This window comes from Xyrauchen texanus, chromosome 28 (genome assembly GCF_025860055.1).
Source record: "Xyrauchen texanus isolate HMW12.3.18 chromosome 28, RBS_HiC_50CHRs, whole genome shotgun sequence".
NCBI classification, from domain to species: domain Eukaryota; kingdom Metazoa; phylum Chordata; class Actinopteri; order Cypriniformes; family Catostomidae; genus Xyrauchen; species Xyrauchen texanus.
The window spans coordinates 1,379,657-1,406,906 of NC_068303.1; the positions used below are offsets into that span (position 1 = coordinate 1,379,657).

The window sequence follows — 27,250 nt, forward strand, 5'->3', positions numbered from 1 at the left end:
TTTTGGTTAAGTGATGATTACAGAGAGTCGAGTGGCACGAGTTACTCATTATTATACCACGGGTCTGTTGAATGCTTGAGTCTGATTGGTTCACGGACGTTCGAAGACGTGCAATTATTTTTCAAGTTAACGGCTATGAAGTAGATCCAGGTCTAGACCGCATTACGGTTCCAAATCACTTCGCCAAATTATTTCAGTTATTTCAAAGAGCCCTACAAGCTACCACAACAAAATAACTAATTAAAACAAAGTCATTGGTTAAAGTAAATATGTTAAGAACGTCCAAACAATGTTTAAAATATCCTACATATATTTAAATTTCGGTTCAAAAGAGCCCTCGCGCACTTCGCGCGCGCGCGCACACACACACCGAGAGAGAGCGAGAGCGAGAGAGAGAGAGAGAGAGAGATCCGATCACTGCCAAACTGTGCTTTATCTGAAACCCCCGTGTGAAATAACTAAAACCTCTCCACTTGAATCTGAAAAACTGTTTCCTCTGAAACCTAAACTTAAATGGAATCAATCCAACTCGGATCAATTCAAAGAAAATATGAACAGTCCTACTATATCAAAAATGCTGGATGAATTTATGTCCATTGATTTCACTTTAGATATTAATGGAATAAATTTAGCAACAAAAAACGTAAATTACATATTCAAAACATTGATAACTCTATCTAACATTAAACCGCAAAGCAAACATAAAACGCATCAACAGAGAATGAGAAAGGATGTCTGGTTCGATGATGAATGTGCCGGTCTCAGAAAAGAACTGAGGAGACTCTCTAACAAAAAGCACAAAGATCCATCCAGCCAGACAGTACGGCTCTCTTATTCAGACTGTCTGCAAAATTACAAAAGAATTTTGAGGAACAAAAGAGAAAAATATTTTAAAGCCAAAATCGATGAAATTGATGATTCGGTAGATCAAAATACTTTCTGGAACCTTTATAAAAAACTAGAAAAACCCAAACTAGAGATGTCACTCCAGAATGGCACAATTTGGAAATCTTACTTTGAAAATTTGTATCGAAAAATTGCACCAGCTGACCTTAACCAACCTCAGAGTAAAATAAAGAAAACATTAGAAGACTTGGAGAAAACAATTAAGAATTATCAAAATCCATTAGATAAATATATAACAATATCTGAAATATTAGAACATATAAAACATCTTAAATTAAAGAAAGCATGTGGACAAGATCACATTAGTAACGAAATGCTTAAACTCAGCAGTCCCAGCATGATTCAAACTTTAGCCAAATTATTTAATTTGGTGTTGTGGTCCGAAGCGTCCCTGAGAGCTGGTCTGAGGGACTCATCACACCCATATTCAAGAAAGGTGATCGATTCGACCCCAATAGTTATCGCGGCATCAGTGTGGGCAGTGCTTTAGGAAAACTGTTCTGCAGCATCATAAACAGGCGCATCGTCTCACACATTTCATCACACAACATTTTAAATAAAGCACAAATTGGCTTTTTACCAAAACACCGCACATCCAACCACATCTATTCCCTTCACACTCTCATCAACAAAAACATCAAGGACAAACAAAGAAAAATATTTGCATGTTTTGTAGACTTTAAAAAGCATTCGACTCAATTTGGCATGATGGTCTACTATACAAAATCCTACAAATTGGCATCGGCGGAAAAACATTTGATATTATAAAATCTCTGTACAGCAACAGCAAAAGTGCTGTGAAAATCAGTGACCACAGAAGCGCGTTCTTCCAGCAGGGCCGTGGAGTGAGGCAGGGCTGCAGTCTGAGCCCGACTCTATTCAACATCTACATCAATGATCTGGCATCAGGCTGGAGAGCTCGACTGTACCCGGTCTCACTCTACACCACACACAGGCCAGGGGTCAGGGGTCAGAGGTCAGATGTCTGCTGTACGCGGATGATCTGGTCCTGCTGTCCCGCACACCTGAGGGCCTTCAGCAGAGCCTGTCCCTGCTGGAACAGTACTGTCAAGACTGGGCCCTGACAGTCAACCTGGACAAAACCAGAGTCATGGTGTTCCAGAAGAAGGCCCGATCTCAGGCACACAAACACCAGTTCCTGTATAAAGGCCAGGTCCTGCAGCACAGCACGAGCTATAGTTATCTGGGTATCGACATCAGCGCCTCGGGACGCTTCGGTCTGGCTGTTAAAACTCTGAGTGAAAAGGCACGGAGGGCTTTCTATGCCATAAAATCACGATGCGGACACTTAAAATTACCCATTAAAACCTGGATCAAATTATATAATTCAATAATAAAACCAATTATTTTATATGGATGTGAAATTTGGGGACCAGTACTAAATTTTAAAAATTGGGATAAAACACCAGTAGAAAAATTACAATTGGAAATTGCCAAAAATATTTTAGGGGTCCACAGAAACACGTCCACCGCCGCCTGCAGGGCCGAGCTAGGCCTGTACCCGCTGAACATTGAGATCCAGAAGAGATGTGTTCAGTTCTGGCATCACCTCCATCAGTCTGATCCAGAGTCAGTGCAATATAAAGCCCTCCTCGCCAATGAATCCTCAGCAGAACCTCATCCTCTGAACACACTCGCTCTTCAACTCGTCCATCAGACTATACTCCCTATTGACCACAGCTACAGCCCCAAAATTATTATTAAAGAAATCCACACAAATCTAAAAGACACTCATGATAAATCATTAAAAGCACATTTTGACCTCCAGAATAAACTCCAATGTTACTCGACCCTCAATAGAACCACTAAATTGGCCAGTTATCTATTTATTAAACATTTTAAAGAAAGACAAATCCTCTCCAAATACAGATTAAGTGACCATGACCTAGAGATAGAGAGAGGAAGACGTAGACAAACATGGACAGAGAGAGAGCAGAGGATCTGTAGACACTGTGATCTACAGCACATAGAGGATGAGGAACACTTTCTGCTCTTTTGCTCGAAATATAGCAATATAAGAGAAACGTTTCTGCCCAAATTTGAAGCCTTGATCCCATCATTCTATGAACTGAGTGACACTGAAAAAATGTCCTTCTTACTCGGAGAAGATGATAATACAGCTGCACTAGCGGCTAAATATGTGCTAGCTATTCACAACGCCAGAGACAGCTAATTCTCTAGAGTGACCCAATGTATTTATTTATACAGTGTGTGTATATTTATTTATCCATCTATTTACAATGCTACATGTGACATGATTTATACATATATGTTTTGTTTGTTTGTCTGTTTGTTTTATTATTTATATATAATATGTTGATGCTTTGGCAACATTGTGTTACACAGTCATGCTAATAAAGCAAATTTGAAATTGAAATTGAAATTGAGAGAGAGAGAAGCAGCGCGAGCCTCCATTGCTCTAACAAGACGTTTTCGAATTAGCAACGAAGGCTTGAGCTGTATAGGCTAGTTGATTTTACGAACGTTCCATTATTGTCAGACGTCACTGGTGGGCGATGGCATTTCCGGTCTAACGCTACGTTAGCTTCATCGACGACGCCGGTAACTGTCAGGTAAGACCAGATAAACATGGCTTTCTACACCAGATCCCTTCAACATCTGCCAAGGATAACGATAAACGACGTACACAGAATAATTCAAGCGTCATCATCTGCTCCCAAGAGCAAGAGAGAAAAGGGTTTCAAAATATACGTCTCTTCATTCATTGACAATTATGAAGGTAAGTTATGCTATGTCTTTAGCTAGCTGTAGCACTAACGTTTGCGATAATGCTAGGTGACGTTAGGCTAGAAAGTAACCTTTACAAAATACTTATTAAACGATTCATTTTAGTTGTTGGTCACATGTGGTTTATTATATGTTCATTTTACTATCTGACATTGAATAAATGTATGGGCGTTTCTTCAACAAGGGGCACTTTTAGGCTTGTGAAGTTGAATAAAAAGACTTGTTCAAAAGTCACGTAACACAGTCTCATAAGTTTAAATAATTTGTCTAGTTTTAAGTAAAGTAGTAAGAGGACGAACTTAGATTACAAGAGAAGTTATGAGACTGTTATTCTGTTTTTAAATAACAGCATTGAAATGTCATTTCCACCACATCTCAATGCTGTTATTTAAAAACAGAATAACTTATGTCAGTCAAGAATTGTCTAAGATCATTTTTGTAACTAGTTTTATCAGTTTTTCCACAATGTACAATAATTATAAATTTGTCAATGAGATAAATTAACTGCCCTAAGGACCAAATGGTGAACTGTACACCTGTCACACTCTGAAATTTAATATTGGTTTGGGCAAGAGCTTATTAGAAAATAAATAACTTGCATTTTTATATTAAGTAGAGCATGATCTCGTAAATTGTGGATACATTTTTAATGTGTGATGAGAACTTTTTAAATATTTTTAAAAAATTTGTGTGGTGATGGAAATGACAGGGTGGTGGTGGAAATGACAATGAATTAACGTGAATGTAGAGAAACAGTGGAGATGTTTATTATAAAAACAATTAAACTCATCACACTCAGTAAACTCAATTCACAAAGCCATTAAACATAACCACAACTGTTTTTAGTGTAGTGCTGAGTTTGATGTAGCCTATACAACTGATTCGTCTCACAGATGAACGGTTACAGTGCATACTGTAAATAACTGACACAACTGATGGCAAGGCAAAAATATAAGCAATAAATGATGCAACAAAACTGAATTTTCATCTAAATGAAATCAATTAATATAAAAGTATAATTTAGAAATAAATATAATATTATAATCTAAATATAAAAAGTATTGTAATTTATTATAATATAAAAAGTATTACACAAATCTACTCTTGCAATCCATATCAATTGTACTTTGGTCATATTTTTAAAAATGACATTTATGGTTACAAAGTACATAAAAGTGCCCATAGTCTAAGAATCACCCATATACTAATGACTTGTGTTGTTCAGTTACATGTATTGACAGTATTTGGTTATCCCCAGTATCAAGTAAAGATCTACAGACAGGGAGAGTCAGCATCCGTGCTACCTGTCATAGATCTTTGAGGAAACATGAGAAACCTCACACCATCAGAGTAGGATGAAAGACAGTTCAGTTGTTCGTCTGATCCAACCAGTTCTGTTCCAGTTATGTTCTGGGGCTTCAATTTGGCAATGATGGGTTAAACTGGCAAACAAATGTATAATTACCTAAACAAGTTGAACATCTTAGACAACTATCTAGCTAGCCAAACGTTTGAAGTAGGTAACACTATGATGACACTTGCCTGCCCTATTAGTGTTCTAGTAGACCTACCATTCCTATATGAAACCCCAGAAGCTGGTTGTTGAGACAGTTGCTTTGTTATTTATATTGTGTTCTGTTTAACTTACTTACTTTCTTACTAACCCTAAAGTAACCTCATTCTCTAACTCCTAGTAGCTAACTTGAAAAATAATGCTAAATGCACCTTTGACTTTGAGATATCTGATCAGTTTGTGATCTCTGCTGATTATAACACACTTTTTTGTTTTTTAAAAGATTGTCCTTGAAGACTCCACTCCTGTTCAGCTCTATGAGGTCGAGTGCTCCTGTGTGGCTGGCAGAGCCTTATGCAATCATAATGTTGCATTACTGTATCAGACTGCTCATTACTCACAGTTAAACATCACAGCTGTACCACCTGTTTTGAGCTGCACAGAGAGCGAACAACGTTGGCACAAACCAAGAACTATGGTAAACTTTAAGCAGCATAATTCCATGCTTATGCAAGATTTGCCTATAGTCCCATTCTGTGACCTCTGAAATGCCTTTTCATTTATTATTGATAGGGTGTGAAGCCGGGCCGTGTGAGTGACATGGTGGTGCTGTCTGCAAAGCCCAAACAGAGGACGGTAGCGAATGGTGTCAGGTATGTCCAGTACGTCTTGCTCATTTTGAATTAATCAACCAATATGATTATGGTTGTCTAAATATAAATGTGTGTAAATGTGCAACTCTACATAGGAGCACTCTCTACAAAGCGATGCGGGGGGATCTGCCTGATCCTGATGTCCTGAGGGTGGCGGAAGCTTACGAAGGCTTTCCATCGGACATAGCACCTCTCATTACCACCATGTCCATCAGTGCTGATGTCCCGTTGGTTGAGTCAGCTCTGGGAAAAGTTCAGGAGGGCAGCCCGATTGCATACCAGCAGCCAGTGCCAGTCAGCCGCATTATTCTTCTTCACACTGGTGCTCCTCCACCCCCACCTCTGCCTTTAGATGGCTACAAACTGGAGCCCACTACATGCCAGTTTGTGTGCAGTCTCCACCAGCAGCTGCATCTGCAATCTCTGCAGACTTCCTTGGATACAGCAAGGAAAATAGAAGAATCAACAAGGGAGCAGAGTATGTCCACAGAGTGGCACCAAGTCAGAAGGATGAGAGTAACATCATCTCACTTCAGGGAGGTATGTCATGTTCGCAGTCAGACTTCAGCGGAACAGCTTGCTGAAAGAATGATTAGGGGAGTGGCACAAACAGCATTGATGAAAAGAGGTCTGGCATTGGAGCCACTAGCCATTCAAGAATATTGCAAAGCAAAGAACACTAACTACTGGCCATGTGGCTTCGTTGTACACCCCGATGCCCCCTGGTTAGGGTCTTCCCCTGATGGGGTTGTTTTCGACCCAACAGAGAACCCACCCTTTGGCCTGGTGGAAGTGAAATGCCCCAATGTAAAAAGTTATGTTGACTGTAAATACCTAAAGCTTCACAATGGCACCATGAATCTAAAAAAGCAACATGGTTATTACTGGCAGGTGCAAGGACAACTCCTGCTTACAGGTATGGACTGGTGTGATTTCGTTGTTTTTGCAGAGGAGGATATGATCAGTCAAAGGATCTACAGGGACCCAGAGGTTGCTGCCGTCATCAGGGAGAGGGGAGACTATTTCTATTTCTACTTCTACTTTTATTTATCATCTTGCATGAAAATTTAAAATCAACCCACCTCCCAAAAGATGTGTTTGTAAATAGTGTTAATGTAAATAGTTCTCTTTAAGAAATGCACATGTATGTACATAAACAACAAACCTATACAAGGTACCTTTTGTTATTATGAATTCAGTGTTAGTAGTTATTAGATTACATTTTATTGTCATTTAGCAGAGTACAGGTACTGTATTATGTGCAGTTATGTGGACTAGTTATCTACAAACTCATAACTCACACAAAATGTCAAACGTTGCACCACAATGTTTATTTACATAGTTCATCATTACAAATCTATACAATGTTACAATTATAGGAGCCATGTTATTACTTAGTGTAGTATGACAGCTTGTGTCTTTGTATAATAAATGTCTGAATTAACTAATGTATTTGTGTTCCTCCTCAATATTTCAGACAATTTTCTGAAAGGTATATCACAAGATACAAAAAAACAAACAGCATAGTAAATTACAAAATATATAAGCAGTATATAGAATGTCATAGAGAAAAATACAGTCACATGCCAGTCTAGATTTTCACTGCTGAGTTGCCCATGCCTTGACAAGGGGTCCATTTTGGTAGTTTACCAAGAAGCAAGCCACACTGAACAGTTGATCAATACTCCCACACACACATAAGGGAATAACTTTTTCAAACAGTTTATTCTCTTTAACTCTCCGGATACACCTTTCAACGTGAACCCGCAGACGGGCGATGGACTGTGTTTGTTCAACATCCTGTTTACTCATCTGAGTTTTCTTTGACAGAAAAGCAGGCCGGTAAACTTTGCAGGGTACAAGACCATCCACAAGAAACCCCTTGTCTACCATAATTGCCATGTCAGCTGTGAGTAATTTTGTAATCCCTGAAATTCTGAAAATTTCCCTATCACTCATAGAACCTGCATACAGCGGAGAGACAAAGGTGATGGGACCATGGGGGGCAATGCCAATCATGGCCTTGAAAGTGGTGTGTGACTTGTAATTGGAGAACACCTCACTTTGCAGAACAAGAGATGAGGGTGTTTGACAAAATATTTCTGTACAGTCCAGCACCACTTGTGTGTCGGCGTATGTGGAAAACTCTGGTGGTAAGTGAGCTTGTACAACCTCTTTTGGTAGCCACAGCCTGATGGAACCAAGAAGGTAGTACAGAAAGTGTGTCCAGGTCGTTATAATTCTGCTGACAGTGGTGCGGTGGATACCAAAACGGTTGGCAAGATCACGGAGAGATAGGCCAACGGAGAGATGCATTAGGAACAGAAGTAACTCGTCTATGGGCGCAAGTTTCTGTTAAAGAAATTATAGAAAACTTATATTAGCAAAAGTAAAATTACAGTTACATTTTTACTACTTAAGAGTAGATGCACCACCTAATGAAATAAAGATGGAACTTAAATGGGTCAGAACTATGTAACAAGATTCGCCTTTGTACTGTGATTCATTGTACATAACATTACATTACATTTGGCTGACGCATTTTTAACCAAATCGACTAACAACATGGTAAACCGTTTAAGTTTTAAAGCAATTCTCTCAACAATTCTAGATGTAAAAAAGGTAGAGTACAGTAAGAATAAGTGCATCGGTGAGTGCTGATTTTAAACAGTTGAGTGTCAGTTCTAGACAGGTGGTAAGTGCTAGGATCAGCAAGACTAGTTGTAAGTAGTGCTATGAGAGGAGATGTTCTCTGAAGAGCTGGGTCTTCAGGAGTTTTTTGAAGACCCAGCTCTTCAGAGAACATCTCTCATTGTAGCCTTAAGTGTGCAGAATGCAGCTGGGTGGGGGTTTACTGGTGATGGGCAGTGTGCTGTTTGGGGGGTATGGAGTGGGGGTAATGGAAGTCAGGTGCATGTGTGTGTGTTATCTGGGTTAGTATAGTAAATATGCATTAATCTACGAAAGCCTGATGACATAGCTTACTGTTGATCTGTGTTGAGTTGCACCGGCTGCACTGGCACTGGTGACCCGCACCATCTTGGTATTCGCTGCTGACTCCACAAGTTGCCAAAAGGCCTGGAAGTGCTGGTATGATGCAAATCTAGCAATGAAACAAATTATGTCGGGTTAATTAAACTTCAAATGAAATTCGATGTAATGGTAGACATACTGATTTCAAAACGATTTTTCATAGACATGGTCATGGACCTACCTTGTGTAAAACCGAATGTCCTCATCAGACCCTGCAAGACGCTCTACACCAAATCTCGATTGCAGTTGCAGAGTTTCAATCTGTTGTTGCAGCTCCTGGACTTTTTGCTTCAACTTTTCGTTCTCTTCCGCTAACTCAGATGGAGTCACCGATGTCGTCGGAGTTACAGAGGAGTCATGCTCCAATGGTAACGTTACTTCCATCTCGCAATCAGAGCCATCAGTCCCTGTCAGGGGGTCCGGCGGGGGAGAGGGGCGTTTAGGGCAGCGCTCCCAAACACTGCACCTTGGCGCTGGTAAACAAAAATTGTTCCACTCAAAAAGACATGGCACAGCTCCTTGAACAAGTTTTCGGCGTCCTGTGGTTGTTATGATGGAATCTTCTACCTTAAAATGTCGACTGCAGACCCGGGTGTTATCGGTAGGAGTGAAGTTCTCGCGTCTTATCTTGACTAGCCACTGAGCTCGTACCTCAGGCTGACGCGGAAAACGATGAAAACTTACTTCGAATTATACCTCGATGAAACGGCACATCGAGGAACACTACAATGTAATTTAGAGTTGCCAATTTGATACTGATATGTAAGACGTTTCTTATTTACTGTTAACATTTTTACGGTACTCACTGATAGCTTGCCACTCACTCTTCAACAACATCTACATCGGAAATACCGGTAGTAGTAACCTAAACCGGAAGTCCCCCTGCCCACCACACAGATTTCGAACGTTCGTCGCGTCACCCTGTGCACATAGCGAATTAATGCTAGATACACTTGATCAGTACAACAGTTTCTAATCTGAGACATCTGTGGGAAAACCCCTCGAGAACACACATTATACGCGTAACGCACACACTTAAGGACCAAACATACTCGTGAGAGAGAAACAGAGTCGTTATGTCAGCGGGGATGAAAAAAAGTTATTAACGGGAATATGCCGATTTTGAAGCGACGTTACTTCTGACCAGAGCCGCATCAAAAATGGTAATCACAGAAGCAATCTCTATCATTTTCTGAGTTTCTCTCTTTCGATCCATCAAATGCGAACTCTCACACAAACGCACTAACTTGTTTCTCCAGTAAGTCATGGAGTAAAGCAGCGCAAGCATCCGTTGCTAGTTCTAACGTGACGTTTTCGAATTAGCAATGAAGGCGCCAACTGTTTTGCGGAAGAAAGTAGTTCCACTCACAATTGTGTTTTAGGGACGAAAACCAGAAAATGTTTTAAGACAAAACCCTGAACGATGTCTTAAAGTGTGGTAAACATGGTATAAGAGGAATAATTGACTCCGGACCATTGAATTGTTTAAAAGAATAATGCACACCCCATGTGCGTCACTTGACCGCATTAGCACCTCGTGTGTGTAATATTTTTAAACAATTCAACGGTCCGTCATCAATTATTACTTACTAATTAAATGTTTCTTTTTGTTATTTTTGTAAAAGAACTGATGGTACCAGGAGAGTTGCATGTAATGTACAAATATTTGTTTGGCTTGTTTTCCTGACGAAAGGTCAATAATCAGAGAAAACAGAATATTAGGACAGGATCAATACAGTTCATTTAATTAAATACAGTGGGGCCAAAACATTTAATCCATTTATGAAAATGCTTGTAATTCGAAATATTCCCTAACAAATTATCATATCATTATGACAATTTAAGTGACATGTTTATTTATTTATGTTCCTCTTTTGCTTTAATGACTGCATGCACTGGAGCTAGCATGGACGCCACATGTTTTCCCAAAACTGATGATCTATGTTATCCCAGCATGATTTGTAAATGTCCCAAAGAGCATCTTTGTGTACAAAAGAATGAATATGGTCAATGTAACACAAAACTGTCAAGAAAACAGAATGTAGAGTTTAAAATGCTTTGCAAATTGTCTTTATTTTGTTATTATAATAATGATTTTTGGCAGTTCATGTGAGGTACAGAAAAATGGTTCACAAAAGATGTTTCACAACTTATAGGCTAAAATAGAACGGAATCATGATTTCCAGATTTCCATCACAAACTTTGGCAAATACGTCTGCCTCTGAAGAAATAAGGACAGTTAATTTGCTGGTGAGTTCAGTAACAATGTTACGTACAAAATCTGAAAACTCAATTAGAATCTTTTGTTGCACAACAAGAAATGTATCAACTCGTTCCACAATGCTCTTAATTGCTCTTAGAACATTTGTATAATAAGCATTGAGAGAGAAGGCAACCCTATCAAGGATATCAGAATGAATATTATCAATAAACTCTTGTGACTTTTCAACAATCTGCTGGATAGTCTGTCCTAGCTTTTCAAGTTGTATATCAAAGCTTTCAAGGTGCTTCACCAAGTCCACAGTCCAGGTCAGGAGATTTCTTAGGCTACTCTTCATATAATCTATGATCCTGGCTCCAGTTATGACTTCACCAGAGGGCAAGGTAATCTGGATTGAGCTAATGCCCTCACCTATATGAGTGAGGTATGCTTCCAGGATGTTGGTGATTACGGGAATATGCTGTTCCAGCACTGAAGCGACATCGCTGGTGATCTTCTTGTAGATCTCAGGCAAAGTAGCCTCCTCTATACCAGGCAGTCTTACTTTGGTCTCCCTTACACACTTAATGGCAGCATCAAGTAGCATCTGGACTGTCTTCTGGGACTGAACAACAACATTTCTGAAGAGAACAGACAACTGGCTTAGCTCTGGGGCATGGTTGGAGGCAGTGGTGTAGGCTTCAGTGATGGCATTGACAAAAGCGTTCTTTAGCCGGTCTAATGCACTAAGGATGCCGTATTTCTCTGCAAAACCTGTTATTGTAGAGAAAATGATTGGCAGTCTCTCATGAAGTCCCAGAATCATATCATTGGGAGTTTGGAGGTTGTATGTAACCTGGAGATGAAATTTCTCATTGCTCTTTGTAGCAGCTTTGATGACTAGGATGTCTACATCATTTTCTGGAGCGGACTGCAAAATGAAAAAATGACTTGTAAGTACACAGATACATTTAACTCATGTAAACTATATTTAACAACAAGACACTCTTGGATTGGAGAGGATACTCACAGCGTAGCGGCTGTGGAGTCTTGCATGCAGCTGGGATGGAATTCTGCCTTGCAACTGAAATCCAAGAAAACCAGTGGAAGGAGTTGATACAGACACGCTAATGCCATCTCTACGGGCTGAATATCTGAAGTTGACATCAGTGAAGGATGGGCTTGTGATGTCCACATTCACAGTGTGGCTGCAGTGAAAGAAACAGCTGTTAAACTTGATGTTTACGGTATTTCATACAGTTGTCAAAAATGTGCCTAGAATGAACACTTAATTGATGCTAAAGGAATATTCTGGGTTAATGGTTTACTTAGTAATTTAGTTCCTCATTTAAAAAGTTTAACTTCTTAAGAAATTAACAATAATTTTGAATCATATGTATAAAATCATGACCAGTCATGTGAGATGAAGAGCTCAGTCATATCAGTAACCTTATAAAAGCTCTTTTATCCCACATGGGGCATGGGCACCTCATGGGAGTAGCCATGTTAGCATCACATGACCAGCTGAATACTACTTGCTTAATCTAAATTACTAACCTGTTATTAGATACTTTCATTTTTGGATTAAAATAACCCCGTTTTACTAGTGACTTTCTATGATGGCATTGGTAACTGAAAACTACTGCACGTTGTTTTTAACCTGGAACACTCCTTGGATGCATAGAAATCCAATAATTGTAATAACCTTGTAGTTTTAAAAACCTACCTCAGAGCTCTGGTTAAAACATTCTGAACATCTACGTTTACTTCAGCATGTTTGAGTACTGCTTTAGCAGTTATGCTGGGCCCTTCATTTTCCAGGACAGCACTTAGGGAGCCTGTGGTGAGCAATCATAAATAAAACCAGGTGAAGGTCAAGTTCAATTGTCATCATATTGATTGTAGTAATCAGTGGACATGGGGATTATACATACTGTGTAAGTCATACTCCAGTATTACAGCTGGAGATGTTGCAGAGGCCTTAAAATCAATCTTGAAATCAGGAGCATTGCCATCAACTTCTGCTGCTACATTTGTTGTGTACACAGGGGAGATCATTTTTGCAGTGTATGCAACCTTCTGTTTGAGGGCAGTCACTTCCACATCTATCTTATCATAGATGCTGACTTCTCCAAGGGAACTTGGCTGAGACAAGTCAATTTCTACATCAGCCTTGAAGGACCTCAGAGGAGCTAGATCAATTTTAGCTTGCGCAGTATGCTTCCCTTTTGAGTTAAGATCTGCAATATTGACTTCGTTGTTAAAAGCAAGATTTAGCACAGCATACACACGGCTAAAAGCTGCCTCCAAGGCCAGGCTCTCATCAATATCAAACTCCAGCTTGTGAACTCCATGATTAACACTGCCATTACCAATGGCTTTCAGAGTGAATCGCAGACCATCTGCATTTGTATACACGATGGCCTCATTGTCCAGAGCTCCCTTAACAATGAAACTATCCAGAAGTGTGTTATCAGTGGTTCCTTTTGTGGTAGACTCAATGGAGATGGAGAAAAGCATCGCCTCAAGCTTCAAGGTGTGCACTGTATCTCCACTACCAACAGCCTTAATGATAGGAAGGTCAAAGGTGTGCTTGATCTTCAAGTTTGAAACTGCCTTTGGGTGGGCTTTGGTGTCAGCAGAAAGGTGGTGGGTAGCTTCAACAGTGAGGATTGGCAGATTAATTTTAGACGTGGTGTCAGCGGACAATGCAGTCTCATAGTTATCTATGTCCAAAGTAAGAGTACTCTCATGAGTACCCTCAATGTGGGCATTCTCCAGAGACAGAGAAGTGGCCAGTTTCAGTCCACTTTTTGTGGTTAGGCTGGTAGTTCCATCAAGCTTGGCCTTCAATCCCTCAAAAACAGAGGTAGTTGTAGCACCAACACGAATCACAACATTTTCTTCCCCATAAATACCAGCATTAGCATTTAGGTTAAGAATAGAGGACTTAAAAGATACCTCAGAGATCAAGTTTCCCACTGAAGGAATAACGATATGGCCCAAATCAAAAATAGGAGCAAACCTGCTCTTCTGGTAGACAAGTTTGGCATCTATATCTATGACCTGGTCAGTGATGATCAAGAGGTGCTTGAGGCCAGTATGCTCATACAAGCTGATATCTCTTATTGCTGGAATCTGTAGGTCAATGACTGGCACAAACATTTTTGGAATAGTGATTGGAACTTTCAGGAACTCAAGATTGGCCTCACCATTGACAACAGCATAAATGCCTGTTTCAGCTTTGTTATTGACTAATGTAAAGTTATAACTATATTTGTATTGGTTGAAACGGGCAAGTGCCACTGTACTGATATGTTGTATATCAGTGTTGAGGGTAACAGCATAGTCATTCTGGAGGTCAATTTTGGCTGACAGAGATTCATAGAGGCTGATCTTGGTATTACCCTTGTTCTGAAAGTCAATAACTACCTCACTAGGATGAGCCATGATGTTAACGGTATTAGAGAGGGAACCACTGACAGCTCCAACAAACTCTGCATCATGGGCTGCTTTGACTTCTACTTTCATGTCACCCAAGTGAGCCTTTCCAGATGCAACCACCAAACTGTTCTTGATGAATGGAGACTCGTTTTCAACACGAGCACTGAATTTGAGGTGGCTTAGAACAACAGCATCAGCATTTACTGTCATCTTCATCTTCAGAACAGCACTATCAGTGTGACCAGTGAGAGTCAGCCTGGCAGTGCTAAGGTCCATGTCGAATTGCAGGTCACTCTTATGGGTGCCTTCATCAGAGAAGTCAGGTAGAGCAAATTTGCCAGTGCCTTCATTTACAACTGTGATGGTGATGGTTGTACCCTTGCGGGCTACAGCCTTTTGAGTCAAGGTGGCTTCACTAGTCAGGGAGAGCAAAGGGATGCTCAGCTGGTGGTTGTAAGATGTTTCAATAGCAAAAGACATGCCATCCATCATGCTAAAGTGAGCAATGTTCACCAAGTCTGCTTTAAAGGGAGATGTGGTGGCCTTAAGATGGGTCTTTGCTGATGCTTGAGAGTCAAATCCATGCAGAGTCAATGATGCCTGGTGGTCCAAAGCCAGAGAAATATGCGTTAACTTAAGGGTCTCAGAAACAATCACAGGGCTCATCTCAGGAATGGAGATCTGTGTTGTAGACTCCAGATTGTAATTCAGAACGTCATGGATTGTAGAGGTTCCTTGAGACCTAATAGAAGCCATGAACAGAGGGTGTCCTTCTGAGGCTTTCTGGAACTCTGCAGAGGTTCTGACACTGTAGATAGGGCTACTGACTTGGACCTCACCATAGAGATTTCCAAAAGATGGCACTACAAGAGCTGTGGGGATTGCAGGAAATTTTATTTCAGGGATCTGAAAAGGAATGTCAAGCATGTGCTCAGCACTGAACTTCGGGATGGCAGGAAGAGAAATTGCTGGAAGAATGATCTCTGGTAGTGTGATGGCTGAAAACTCTGGCAAGTAGTTCATAGTGAGTTCGCCGAAGAACCCTTCATCATCGAACATCTGAATGTCAAAGATGGTGATAAAATTGATGAGCTTCAGAAGCCTTTGATTGATATCTTCATACCTGATGGTGGTTGCAGGCACAGTGTAGAATTCCAGAATGGTGAACTCTGGAAGGTCAATCTGTGTTGGGAGATCAGTCGCCTTAAGTTTGTCCAAGCTTATTTTCACGGTGGGAATGACCAAATCAGTGAGTGGGAAAGTAAAGGAGGGGATTTCAAACTCCTCTGACTTCAGTGCAGAAACAACACCATTAATGATTTGCTTCAGTTCTCTGACAATTGCCTGATCACCTAAGACATTTTGGACCACCTCTTCAATGGCATTAAATGCATCTGTAACAATTTTCAAGACCTTGATGTAAATATGACTAACTTGCTGCAAAACCTGATTAATTTCTCCTGTTAGATCCATGCCATCTACTCCTTGCTTAAGCTTCTCTGCAAGTGCCTTAATGTCATTCAGGGCGACCATGTTGATGATGTCCTTCATGGTTTTGAATGCATCAGCAACCTTAATTGCTCTCAGATCCTCCAAGAAAGCATTGAGAGAAGACAAGGCATAGTTTATAAATTCGCTGGTTGCTTTAAGTTTCTGTGAGATCTCAAGTGACTCAATCAATGAATTCAGTTCAGTGTTACACTTTTGGATCTTCTGGTTAGCCTCATCCACAAATGCATTATAGTCAAAGGACCTTACACTCTTAATAACAAAATCGAGTTGTTCATTCAGGTGCTCAATAACTTGTTTAACATCCTTTGTCTTCAGATAAATAATGGCATCATCCAAGGACTGGTTGATTGAAATCTGAATGTATTTGAAATTGTGTGCCAAAACCTGAATTGTTTCATCTATCTTGTATTGCTTGATGAGCTCCACAACTTTCTCAAGAACACCTGTTATCTTTTTATCAACTTCATATTTCACAATGACTGCTCTCACATTTATGTGGAAAGAATTCAAAAGGCCAATGATGTCCAGTTCAGTGAACAGCTGTTTTATAGCATCAACCACCTTGTTAATATCCTCTGTGGGAATTTGAGCTAGCAGGTGCTTTGTGTAACCTTGGATGTTAATTGAGCTGACAAAATATTTCACATCCTCAACCAATTTTGCCTTATCAAATTTTGCAACTTCCTGTTTCAGTTGGGCCATAACCTGGTTTAGTTTTTCTTTGAATGCATATTGTTTCTCAAAATCGTGCAGAAAGGCAAAACTACTGTCCTGCAGTTGTGTCATATCAATTGTCCTGATTACATCTTCGATGGCTTCAATGATAGAAGATATCAAAGCACTAATATCATATTCCTCATTAAATGCATTTAACTCCTTTTGTAACCTATCAACAATGGCATCAGAAAGGATTCCCTTGACAACCATTTCCTTACCAATTTCCGCTACTTCATTTAAAAGGTTGGCCATATCAATGACTAGTTTTTCAATAGCAGCCCTCAGATTAATTAGAGAGGCTTCTAGATTGTGCAGGTTTATGGTATAATCATGGGATAGAGCTACCAAATCACGTATGAACTGGACTGCTCTTTCGCTAAGATTTAGCTCATTCACAAAGTCACTAACATGCTTAGGTAAATTCTGAATTTTGGAAGCAATCTCCTCTCTATTGATGTAATCCCTCAGGGCCTCGCCTATGCTCACAAATGTTATTCTGATGTTGTCAATAATGACAGGCAAATTCTCTATGAAAGGCAGATTGATTATATGGCTATCACTGCTTTTGTCATACTTTAGGATGCCAGAGACTGAAAATTCCTGATTGTCAGAATTAGCAGTGTTGAAGAGACTGGTCAGCACCATTCCAGACACTTCTAATCCAAGCCTTTCTGGAGTATTGTAAGCATTGATTTCTTGATTGATGGCATGGTTGTTCATTTTAGACTTAACTGTCACTGTAACCGTTTGTTCAGAGGGGGTTAGCAGAGTGTCAGCCTTGTTATCAAGGTTTGTTTCAATGGCGACACCATTGTCTAGGTTATGTGTGGTTGAGACCCTGCATTCATGAGAATGAGCAATAGCAAGTGGCTCCGCTTTCAGGAGGAGTTTTGAATATATCTGAGCACTCTGTTTTCCATAGAGGTTTATGTCACCATCAGCATTAGCAATGGCATCGAAACTGAATTTGAAAGGAACAGCTGTACTACGAATGGTGGTGTCAAAGCGGAAAATCTTGGAGTTGAAACGAGCATCGTTATTAAATCTGACAGTAAGTCCTGCAATCTCCACTTCAGTGTTGTGGCTCATGTGAGTTCCTATAATTGATCCACTGGTACTGCACTTAGCTTTTGTAATCAGATCTGCATAGCTGATCTCATAGGTCTGCCTAAGATCCACGTTATTAGCGGCAAGCTTCACACTTCCAGTCAGGTCAGCTTTGTAGGGCTCTGCCTTGAGCTCTGCTTCATTGATCAAATTGGCATGTAAAGATTTTAAATTGTTGATGAATTTCAAAATGACAGTGTACGATTCCACTTGAAGTGAAATTTCATGCGAGTAGGATGTTCCTTCTACTACAGTGGTTTTGACCTTGGAATTGAATTCTACAGATGACACTGAAGCAGAGAGGGAGTTGGCATTTTCAATTGCAATTCCAGAAAATCCACCCTTGGTGTCAAAGTTTAGGGAAACCTTAGATGCATCAAGGGCACCACTGAAGGTGTTTTCAAAACTCAAGGGGCTCTGCAGTGAGGTTGTGCCACTTGTGGCCAGGCCATCCTTGTTGAGGGTCAGCCTGGCTTTGTGGGCAGCTGTGTGTCCAACCAGCTTGGCAGATGCATCACTTTGAATAGCTAGACCATTGACATCGAATGTTCCTGTGATCAGTGAGTGGATACTGTCTTCTGGACGGTCAGCAGAGGTCTCAATCTTAATGCTGACTGCTCCAAGTCCCGCTCTTGCCTCAGCTGTGTTTTGGATCTTTAGGCCAAAAGTCAATGTTTTTGTATCTGATTTAAGAGCAAGCTGGGATTCCTTGAAAGTCATCTCAGCAATGTTTGTTAGGAGGTCTTCAAATGCAGCAGTGTTGGACAGAATGGAAAGTTCCCCATTGGCAAAGGTGGCAACAATTGTGTTCTGAGCTCGAAGAGGGGTTGAATCTATTTTCAGTGAAGAATCAACCTTTACCTCTGGTCTAAATGGGAAGAGTGAGACTGTCTGTACGAGAGCTCCAGAACCATGTACTTGACGAGCCTTGAAGGATCCTGCCAGGTTTGCATCTCCAGAGATCTCTTCAGCATTTGCTCCAACTTGTCCAGAGTGTTCCAGAGAAATCTGCACTCCAACAGAGCTAGTTACTTCAAGCTTGCTGTTGGATATCACACTCACTTTGTCCGCAATTTTCACTTCTTCTACAACACTGAAGCTTGCATCAAAAAGCGTGTGGTTGACTACTGTCTTTACATTAGCCTTGAGAGAATCACCAGGTGTGACCTCAGCCAGTGCAGATCCTGTGGAAAAGAAAGAAACATACCTGAAAATCATGTGCATACAGCACTTGAATTTTTATTTATGTTTTTTTAATCAACTGTTATTCTTTGTACCTTCAAACTTCACAGAGAAGAGCTCAACAGAACTTGTTCCAGTGACTTCAACCTTAGCAGAATAGCTTGGGTGTGCAACAGCATCTCTGCCAGCAGACACAGCTGCTTCTAGGTTGTAGAAGTTGCTGCTTAGTTTGCTGGACATCTCTGCCATTCCAAGTGTAGGTACAGACAGTGACATACTCTCAGGAATGAAGATCTCAGGAATAGGAATGCCAATGGATGCAACATCAAGGCCAAGCTTAGGTACATTCAAGCTTGGTGTGCTGAGGGCACTGGGAAAATTCAGATCTCTAGTGGACTTCCCTCCCAGGGGCAAAGGCAGAGAGATGGTATAGTAATGCTGGCCAAAGTGATATTTAGCAGCAGCCTCTCTGTGTAAAATAAATAAACATGTAACTGTGAAAACATTTGGAAAAAGAAAAGTTGTAAAATATTGACCACAGTCAAAACAGTTATTTATATCACAAATTGAACTTACACATTGAGGAACAGTCTCTCAGGAAGACTGACCACAGGCAGGGCAGGAACTCTCAAATTCTTCACATATGGGATATCAGCTGTATACAGCTTCAGGTAGGCATTTGAGGTCTGGAGGTTATAAAAGATTGTTCATCTAAACATTTAATACTCTGTTCTTTTTGAGCTGTACTTACTCACCTCAGTATTTTCAAACACTAATTGGAAAAAGAAAATAATATTATGGGAATGTATTTTTATACCTCAACTGACTTTGAAAGAATGTCATGGATATTCATCTCCGTTTGGCCAATCTGGTGTTCAAGAAGTCCATTGATCATGGTTTTGAAATCATCAGCGTTGGGAATGATGTTCTGGATTTCAGAACTGACATCAGACTTAACTTCAGCCTCGATCTTATCACCATCTAAGATAAAATGGAGATTTGATATCATTTTTTAAAAAGCAATATTACAGAAACATTTAACTTACTAATTTCAAAATTCTAGCCAAGTACCATATTTCACGCTGAGCTTTTGAACAGATGAAACCTCTGGGAGTTTTAGGTCACTTTCAAGTTCCAGTGTCAACCCCTTAGCACGCTTCAAGTTTGTAGTCACTTTTGAATCAACCCGAAGAGAGGGGATAAGCAACTCTATCTCCAGCATAGCATCCTTCATGGCCTCAATTCTAGAAGAGACAAACAATTTGAACTCTGCACAAGTGCAAATCCTCTTATCAAAAATGAAGAAACTTGGATTAAGGTAACAGTGTGCTTACTTTGCAAAAGAAACCACAGATACCAGGGGGATGTTTCTGTTGACGAGGTCAATCTGAATGGAATGTGTGCCTTTGCCTTTATTGTTAAGCTGCAACAAGGGGTCAACATCACCAATTCTGAGTCTTGCCTCAAGTTCATAGTCAGGAATTTGCAGATCAGCAGAGACAGTGTACTTCTGTCTGTTGAACTTAAGTGTGGCTGTGGTCTCAAAAGATGTTCCTGTTAATAAGAAAATGAAATTGACAAAGCTTGCTGTTGGATATCACACTCATTTTGTCCGCAATTTTCACTTCTTCTACAACACTGAAGCTTGCATCAAAAAGCGTGTGGTTGACTGCTGTCTTTACATTAGCCTAACATTTTTGTTTTCCAAGTACATTTTAACAGAGAAATACGCATTATTTTGTAAACCTGTCTCCTACCTTCAGCCTTAACACCCACTGTCACTTTGTCAATCTTATCCTCATAGGAATAGTTGATGGTGGTAGTATACTCAGTGACTTCTCCAGTGGGGTGCAGCTCAATAGCAAATCTTATCAGATATCAATAATGGATTAAAGGTTTGTTGAACATATCGTATAGGGAACAAGGAAAATATTCTTTAGATAACAACATATGAATGATTTTCCCCTTACAAATAGGGTGCAACATCACTGTAGATCGCATCAGAATATTGCAGGCTAGTACAGGACTTCAGTCCAAGGAGAAGAGGAATGCATTGTTCTGCATCAATAAGCTTCCCCTTGGCAGGAATTGTTATATATTTGGCACCAACAACAGAAACCAGAGAATTGCTGTATAGGGGAAACAATAACATAATTGAGCTTAAAAATGTTTTCTGTGTTGTCTGGACTGTATAGTGCATTTCAGAAAAAGGAAAAATATCTTACGCCACACTGAGGAGCTTAACTGGGCTTTGAGGAGCAGGAATGGCAAGCTTGACATTGTTGTTGCTCATAGAGACCTTTGCTTTGAGGCCACTCTCATGATAGATGTTAGTGTGCATCTCCAGGCCAGAGTGAACATAGTCAGGGAAGTGAGCTCCAACCTCGGTCACAAACTCAATGCCAGCAGATGGCATGAAAGCAAATTCACTCTGTGGTGTAGACACAATAGTAGTCATATCATACATTTTGACAAATCATTGAACAAATCTCTTGCAGAAGTGTGTTGGACAAACCATGTCTGGATTAAAGCTCAGCCCTCCTTTGATTCCAGGAGTGAATGTTCCAGACAGAGCAACCCTCAGTGGAAAACCAGGACCGGTGGGCAGAAAGAACTCATTATCCATGAAGATGTAGTGAAGGAAAAGCTCATTGTCTGGACTAGAGAGCAGGCTCCTGATGAACTGTTTCAAAATACAATTTGAATGTTTTAGTCCATTTAATGTTAGATGATTGAGACATTATATGAGATCTGTGATGCTGTACTTACATCAGTGGGGATCATCTTCAGGAGATTGTCAATCATCTTGCCAGCAGAATAAGCCATGTCTTCCATATCCTTTGTTTTAAGATAGCCAAGTTCAGCACCTAAAAGTCTGAGGTACACCATAGCTTCAGGGGCATCCTGGGCCTTTAAGTCTCTAAAGAGTTTGTTGACATTATGGCTGATTTCTCTGATGATGTTCTGAGAAACCTACAGTACACAGAGGATTGTGAAATTTCATCCAAATATCCTGATTCATTGATAATCAGCATTTTACTGCACTGAATACCTGTCTTTTTTTCCTTTCATTCCCCAATATTGGCAGTACGTTCTTCAAGACCTCACTGACTTGGGGGGGCAGCTTGTCCGCAGCATAGAAAATGGTCTTCATCACGGTATCTGGGAAGAATCCACTTGGGCCAAAGAGGGCTTCAATAGTGGGTTCAAGTCCCTTACCTTCCATGCCAATCTGAAAAACAAAGAACATTGGCCATTGGGCACAAGATAGCATATTCATTAAACCTTTACAAGTCTTATGTACCTCAAACATGTCAACATCAAATCCAAAAGCATTCAATGTCATGTCCAGCATGACCTCCTTGGGCAGTTCTTTGGCAGACTCAAAGATCATATTTCCTTCTAGTGATCCAATTTTGTAGTTGCGAGAGAACTTTGTGGGATCCATGACCGTTCCAATTTCGTTGCCTTGAAAGGCCTCCAGAATCTTCTGCCTCAATCTAAGAATTTGAAGAAGTCAATTATTATCATTGTAGGCTGTGATTGGTTTCTTATTAAAATGACTTACAAATTAGTTCTGTATGCTCTATTTTATACATACTCCAGGGTCTCTGGTGCTGTGGAGCTCAAGACATTAGTGATGTATGATATGAAAAAGCTCTTGGCCTGAAGATTTTCCTCGGCATGGAGAGCAGTTGCCATCTGAGCAAGTTCAGCAGACTCTGGGTTCTTCATCAAGATGAGATAAGCAGCAACACGTTTCTGTATGGGTGCAGCTCTGTCCAGAACAACATGCAGGAGCACCTTTCTGCCCTGTAAGATACAGAAAATAACTTTAGATTGACATCAAGCCAACCATAAGTGATGTGGACCTTTTACACCTACATTAGTTACCTCCTCAGGTACAGAAGTCTGTCTGAAGACCTGGATGGCCGCCTGCTGGACTTCAGGGGATGCAGCCGGCTGGTTAATGCACTCAATAACAGCAGATTTTAAAACAGGGCTTGCAGCTCCCATTGCAGCTCCCATGTTGCCAATAACCTTCAATAAAGAAGGTTTGGAGTAACAATCTTCAACTGCCTATGGTTTTATTGTAGACTTCAGAGATTAATTGATGTGAACATACCCTCAGGGACAGAAAGATGTGCTCCTGGTCACCTGTGCAATCACCCATCTGCTCGAGGGCATAATCAGCCACTGCCTGGATCTCACGGGTGACTCCTTCAGCTTCATAGAGTCTTTTCACAAAGAAGAAAAGGGTGTCAATTGGATTGAAATTATTAGTGAAATTGAAGACCAAAATGGAATATATTCTGCCCTTAGAGGGAACATTGAATCCCCACACCTTCGCACAGCATTGCTGACAGCGTAGTAGATGGGCTTGCTTGGCTTGAACTTGGCCATCTCCAACATTTCCTTTACAAGGACACGAGAGGGGTGGGGCACCATTCCCATGGCATATACAGCAGCGTCAATCTCTACTGAGGACTTGTCAAAAGTCCTGAAAATCTGCATAATAGCACTGTTGCATTCTGGGGTACCACACTGTAGCAAGACCTGGTAAGTCAAAGAGCGAGAGATCTCCAGGGCTTCAGGAATGGCAGCAGTCAGGGTCTCTGCATTCATCTTGCGGATCACGGACACAAGCTTGTGGGCCAAGTGAGCTCTCTTGTGTCCATTGGCGGTCTTGGAAAGGTGAGCAAGTTCCTTCAGAACATCAAGAGCGACATCTTTATCCTGAATTGGGCTCATGTCCACACTGCTATCTACATGCAAGGGTTTCATGTTGGCCACATCTGAAGGAGTAATATCAGTGCATACACTCGTTAGAGACCTTCTATTTGTTTTGCTTTCTGTTTGATATTGGAAGCAAGTTATTAAGACACTTAACCAAAGACAGCTTCTCTTACTGTGGTCAAAGACTCTATCGTTGTACTCCGTAACGCCCAAAAGATTCAGGGTCTGTTTGCCAATATTGTTCACTCCGGACTCTTTCCTTGTCATTGCCAAAGTCATAGAGAAAAATACAGACATAAGTTAGTAACGATACACTGAAAGGAGACTTAGATCTACTTTAATAAAACAAAGTAATGTACTAACATGTAAGAGAAGGGCACAAGAACATGTTTCTCAGTGCAAGCACCAGAGGTCATATGGTGCTTCTCATTGTCAAATTTGTAGTTGCAGGTCTGGGTGCTCCTGATCAGATGAGCCAGAGGATAGTGCTTTAGAAGAGAGAAAGACCAATGTTGGAAATGTCACTCCACCAGTCTACACTTTGGTTTTATGTTGAACTTTAATATCTCAGAGCTCACCATGCCAGTAATGAGGGCCAGGGGACTGGTGTGGTCCTTCACCGGTCTGAACTTGTCACATCTGGACAGGTCTCGTTTGAGGGTGATGTCAGTAGGAATGTCCTCCCTGGTGTTCACAATGTAGTCAGTCTTGCACAGACCATAGATGGTGGGCTGGATTGGAAATAGTGTCAAATAAGTGGACTTCAAGTGTCTGTATTTAATTATACTTCAACATATGGTAAAAGGTCTGCCTTAGGTTACCCTTAGCGGTATTCAAAGCGCTTTACACTGTGACACATTCACCCATTCATATACCAATGACAGCAGAGCTGCCATGCAAGGCACTAGCCTGCCATTGGGAGCAACTTGGGGTTCAGTGTCTTTCCCAAGGACACTTTGGCATGTGGACTCATGTGGGCCGGGAATCGAACCATCAACCCTGCGATTAGTGGACAACCCGCTCTACCACCTGAGCCACAGCTGCCAATAAACAAGCAATACAATTATCATTCATCAGTATATAAACCGACCATGTCTTTGTTCTTTTCCTCCTCAAGCACAGGGACAGCAAGGGCAGAGATGATTCCTCTTTTAATGTTGAGGATGTTAATTAACTCATCTTGTTCTGGGAAGAGCTTGATCTCATTGTCTCCATCAATGGTGAACTTCAGAAGATGCCTGAACATAGAGTGACAGGTCTGTTGCGCACATACTAAAAGAAATTATAGATATTGCATTGCTTTGTAGTAGATTTATGAATGCACGGCAGACATAGGGTTTTGAAACTGGTCTACCTTTACATTTATACTTTTATTTAAAGCAATTTACGGAACGTTCAGAGTATGTTTATCAGCTTTGGGAATTGAATCGGTGATCTTGGCATTTCTAGCACCACTTATCACTTATAGGTGACCAGGTGGAAGACACCTACTTCTCCATTGCAGCTTTGAAGTTCTCAGTGCCATCAGCTGGCCCAAACACTGGGTTTCCATTGCCATCAACATCAGTCACTTCGCTCAATGTGCAGTCGGTGGTGTGCACAATGTAGCTGCATGGACCGGGAACCTCGATCTCAACCTAATAGAATATTGTCGAGAGTTTGGTTTACTTGCCTGCAATAATGTAGGAGTAGAAAAAACAGTAATAGATGAAATGAGGAGAAAACATACCTTGCAACTGGCCTTGGGACCATTGACCACCCCATTCCAAGCATTCAAGGACTCAGTTTCATAGAAATATTCATACTTGTGGAAGCTCTTGTACCTTTTGGCCACTAGGGGCAGCAAATGAAGTTATTTAATGTGCATATACTGTACTATATATATATATAAGGACTGAGATTTAATGTTGCATTTAGATAGTTTAAAGTGTTGATGTATGTGTAGATTACTATTAAGATTCTACAATATAATTTCAAACCACGTACTCAAGCATGGTGCTCCTTCATCTTGAGCCTCTGTAATGAAAAACAAATGCAAACCAAGATGTTATCACATTTTGTTTAAACCATAAGCACTTGCATGGCAGTCTATAAATCTATAGTCATGGCTAAAATTGTGCAAACATCCAAAAGTATGTCCTGGCTCATTCTGCTCTGAATGTGGTCCTAAATCTTGTCAGTCATTGCAAACAAACATGGCATTCAGAAAAATGTAGGCACAATGGTGTATCATAATATTGTAGAATTGCAGGAGCTTATAAAGTATGTTGAATTCATGCAAATTCATGCACATTTTTTATATTAAGAATAATGTAAAATATGAACCTGAATTCACCCTAGAAAATCCTATCAAGACTCCTTTACATGAGATCGAAGGGAAGCATTCAGGAGAACAGGTCGACATAATATTTTGGAAAATTTTTGCATGTTAAAATGAGCAGTTGTAGAAGTACTTACTTGACAAGATGACAGTGCTCAAAAGCAGGAAAACACAGAGCTTATTGTCCCACATGATGGGTTCAATGAAGCTCTCTTCTCAGGAGTACTCAGATGAGACTGCGGTCGGACTTTCAGATCTGGACTTTTATAGCTATCCCAGACTCAAGGGGTCAGGATGAAAGTAAAATTTCAGCTCCATCTCAAAGTTCACACCACTATCATAGGCAACAGATTTCATAAAATGAGACCATGATGTTCTAAAGGGGCTGATAGCATAAACAGACTTTCTCTGTTATCTCATGCAGATTAGGGCTAAACGGTCATTTTGGTATGGGAGCAGAGATTTGTATTGCGAAGGTCAGATCAAAATATGAATTTAGTGGGACCTCGTTTCTTCTTAGACTCTTTAACTAGTGTATACAACAGACCTTTGCATGACAGGACAATTACAGTTGCCCTCATTATACATTTACAGTGATTTTAATTGCACAGTTGGACAGTCTTAAAACCTGCATGGGCGACAAACTCATCCTATTAAATATGCAATCATGCTATTTATGTTCCCATTGGTCTCGGCCCATGCTAACCTAGATCATACTATCAAGTGTTGCTCAATCTATAGGTTGAGATAGGATGGGGGAAGGTACTGAACTGGTTTGATAGGGAGCTCAAGACTCAGCAGAATTCCTTATTACTTAACAAGGACTTTGTGACAAACGGTAAGTCAGAGGGTTTCAGGGCAGATGCACCTGCATACATTGGTCTTTCCTAATACAAGGATATTGAATATCCTAGCGAATAAAATTTTATTGCAAAATTTTATTTAATCCTAGGGATTATTGCACGCAGCTGTGCAGAAGAATTTTAAGGTCCATTATATAACAACCTGTGATGCACATTTACAATTAATTCAATGAAATTCTTCTCAAAATGCAAGACTTTGTTTGAATAATGACTTAATGACTTCCTCTTTTGTTGTGAGGTTAAGAACAGCCTATCATGTCACTCTTTGATCCAGTACTTTGAGTAAAATGAGGG

The 27,250-nt window shown here is 40.4% G+C and overlaps 3 protein-coding genes across 3 annotated transcripts; 1 reads left to right on the top strand and 2 right to left on the bottom strand.

Annotated features, from left to right (window-relative positions):
- Window positions 1-3,491: 3,491 nt before the first annotated feature.
- Window positions 3,492-7,281, top strand: LOC127621880 (uncharacterized). Its single transcript, XM_052095667.1, has 4 exons — window positions 3,492-3,667; window positions 5,472-5,666; window positions 5,762-5,841; window positions 5,937-7,281. Exons 1-4 carry the CDS (start codon window positions 3,662-3,664, stop codon window positions 6,910-6,912), a joined length of 1,257 nt encoding a protein of 418 aa, XP_051951627.1. The 5' UTR covers window positions 3,492-3,661; the 3' UTR covers window positions 6,913-7,281.
- Window positions 7,282-7,440: 159 nt separating this feature from the next.
- Window positions 7,441-9,258, bottom strand: LOC127622417 (uncharacterized). The gene is made up of 3 exons (XM_052096521.1): window positions 9,056-9,258; window positions 8,827-8,944; window positions 7,441-8,193 (listed from the first exon to the last, which is right to left on the bottom strand). Exons 1-3 carry the CDS (start codon window positions 9,256-9,258, stop codon window positions 7,441-7,443), a joined length of 1,074 nt encoding a protein of 357 aa, XP_051952481.1.
- A 1,721-nt stretch (window positions 9,259-10,979) lies between these two features.
- Window positions 10,980-26,285, bottom strand: LOC127621856 (apolipoprotein B-100-like). The gene is made up of 27 exons (XM_052095630.1): window positions 26,231-26,285; window positions 25,503-25,606; window positions 25,265-25,410; window positions 24,864-25,011; window positions 24,352-24,504; window positions 24,137-24,261; window positions 23,947-24,032; window positions 23,382-23,832; window positions 23,163-23,274; window positions 22,931-23,077; window positions 22,638-22,849; window positions 22,341-22,536; window positions 22,089-22,268; window positions 21,806-22,009; window positions 21,552-21,719; window positions 21,262-21,467; window positions 21,007-21,165; window positions 20,794-20,903; window positions 20,371-20,590; window positions 20,108-20,280; window positions 19,854-20,017; window positions 19,613-19,722; window positions 19,132-19,505; window positions 13,009-19,038; window positions 12,801-12,912; window positions 12,105-12,282; window positions 10,980-12,005 (listed from the first exon to the last, which is right to left on the bottom strand). The coding sequence occupies exons 1-27, from the start codon at window positions 26,283-26,285 to the stop codon at window positions 11,025-11,027; spliced, it is 11,304 nt and encodes a 3,767-aa protein (XP_051951590.1). The 3' UTR covers window positions 10,980-11,024.
- Window positions 26,286-27,250: the final 965 nt, after the last annotated feature.